The 1647-nt window shown below is 52.5% G+C and overlaps 1 protein-coding gene across 1 annotated transcript; it reads left to right on the top strand.

Moving 5' to 3' along the window:
- The first annotated feature begins 345 nt into the window (after positions 1–345).
- LOC125206833 (uncharacterized) lies at positions 346–1083 on the top strand. Its single transcript, XM_048106055.2, has one exon. It carries the CDS (start codon positions 346–348, stop codon positions 1081–1083), a length of 738 nt encoding a protein of 245 aa, XP_047962012.2.
- Positions 1084–1647: the final 564 nt, after the last annotated feature.

Here is a 1647-nt window from a genome sequence, read left to right as displayed (position 1 = left end):
TGTTAGATAAATTAAGAGCATCGCTAATATCGGACGTCTCGACGGGCGTCGGACCGTCGTCCGTCATGGACGTCCGCCATTATACGAGGAAGGGACGGACGCGGACGTCCGCACTGGACACGACAGATCCACGGCATTCCCGGGACGTCCATCGCGACGGCGAGCGGACGTCCGCCATTGCAGCATCCCGACGGATGTCCGGCGCCGACGTCTTGTTCCGAATTTTAATTTTTTTTTTTTTTACAAACTCTATATATACGGCTCGTTGAACTTCATTTCATTCGCACCACTTGTGTTAACAAGTTTGTTTTTCTTTCTCTCTCTCTCTACGTTTCTTTTATGATTATGGCAAGTGGTAGTGGAAGTGGCAGTGGAAATGGTAGTGGTAGTGGTGTGGGTGGTAGCAGTGCTGTTGACTGGCGCCAGATCGTTAGGGATGAGCTGCGGGCCGTTACGTCTAGAGAGATAAATCGGGCATTACAAGCGGCCATGCAGCAACCGCAACAGCCGTCGGTACCTCGACCCATCCGTCGTCGAACTACAATACCTCGGGACCGCATCGCTGCACACCATCGATTGTACGCAGACTACTTTGCTCCGGAGCCGCGGTTTGGGGACAACTTATTCCGCCGGCGTTTTAGGATGAGTCATCCACTGTTTCTTCGTATCGTTGGCGCTTTAGAGCGTCGATACGAATATTTCAGGATGCAAGAGGATGCGGTTGGTAAACCCGACCACACGACCGTTCAGAAGTGCACTGCCGCAATCAGGCAGCTAGCATACGGAGGTGCGGCTGACATGTTCGACGAGTACCTCCACATCGGCGAGTCGATTGCCCACGAATGTCTGGAGTTTTTTTGTGCCGGCGTTAGGGAGATATTCGGGGATACCTATCTTTGGAAGCCTATCCCCCAAGACTGCCAGGAGCTGATGACTATGCACGGGAGTCGGCACGGGTTTCCGGGAATGTTGGGGAGCATAGACTGTATGCATTGGAAAGGAAGAACTGCCCCTCCGTATGGAAAGGGTTGTAGACAACTGGTTTCAAGAGCAAGCATCTCACGATTGTCCTTGAGGCGGTAGCTGATTCCCGGCTGTGGATTTGGCATGCATATTTTAGAGTAGTCGGTTCGAACAACGACTTCAATGTCCTACAGTCGTCCCCTCTTTTCAACGACCAAGAACTTGGTGTTAGTCCGACTGTCAATTTCGACGCCAACGACAACCAGCACAACATGAGCTACTATTTACCGGATGAGATTTATCCTATGTGGCCCGTCTTCGTGAAGACGACCAGATGCGCAATAGAAGATAGGAAGAAATATTTTGCGGATCGTCAGGAGGCAGCGCGCAAGGATGTGGAGCGGGTGTTTGGTGTGCTCCAGAGTCGATGGGCGGTTGTGAAGGGTCCATCGCGGTTGTGGCATATGGAAGGCATCGTTGATGTCATGTACGCATGTACTATCATGCACAACATGATTGTCGAATATGAAGGTCCGACACTCACTGATTGGTTCAGTGACGATGATGATGGTGCCGGTCCAAGCCACGGTGTGGCCACCCCCAGTGGACGTATGGGGGTACCCCATGAAGGGGCCGATCGGGTGCGTGCGTATGCCGACATGCGCCAACGACCAGCCCATATTC

Source organism: Salvia hispanica, chromosome 6, assembly GCF_029641045.1.
Source record: "Salvia hispanica isolate PSC_SH4W2 chromosome 6, Shi_PSC_v1, whole genome shotgun sequence".
Classification (NCBI taxonomy): domain Eukaryota; kingdom Viridiplantae; phylum Streptophyta; class Magnoliopsida; order Lamiales; family Lamiaceae; genus Salvia; species Salvia hispanica.
Note: the sequence above shows the minus strand (reverse complement) of the source record. Positions and strands in the feature narration are given on the sequence as shown.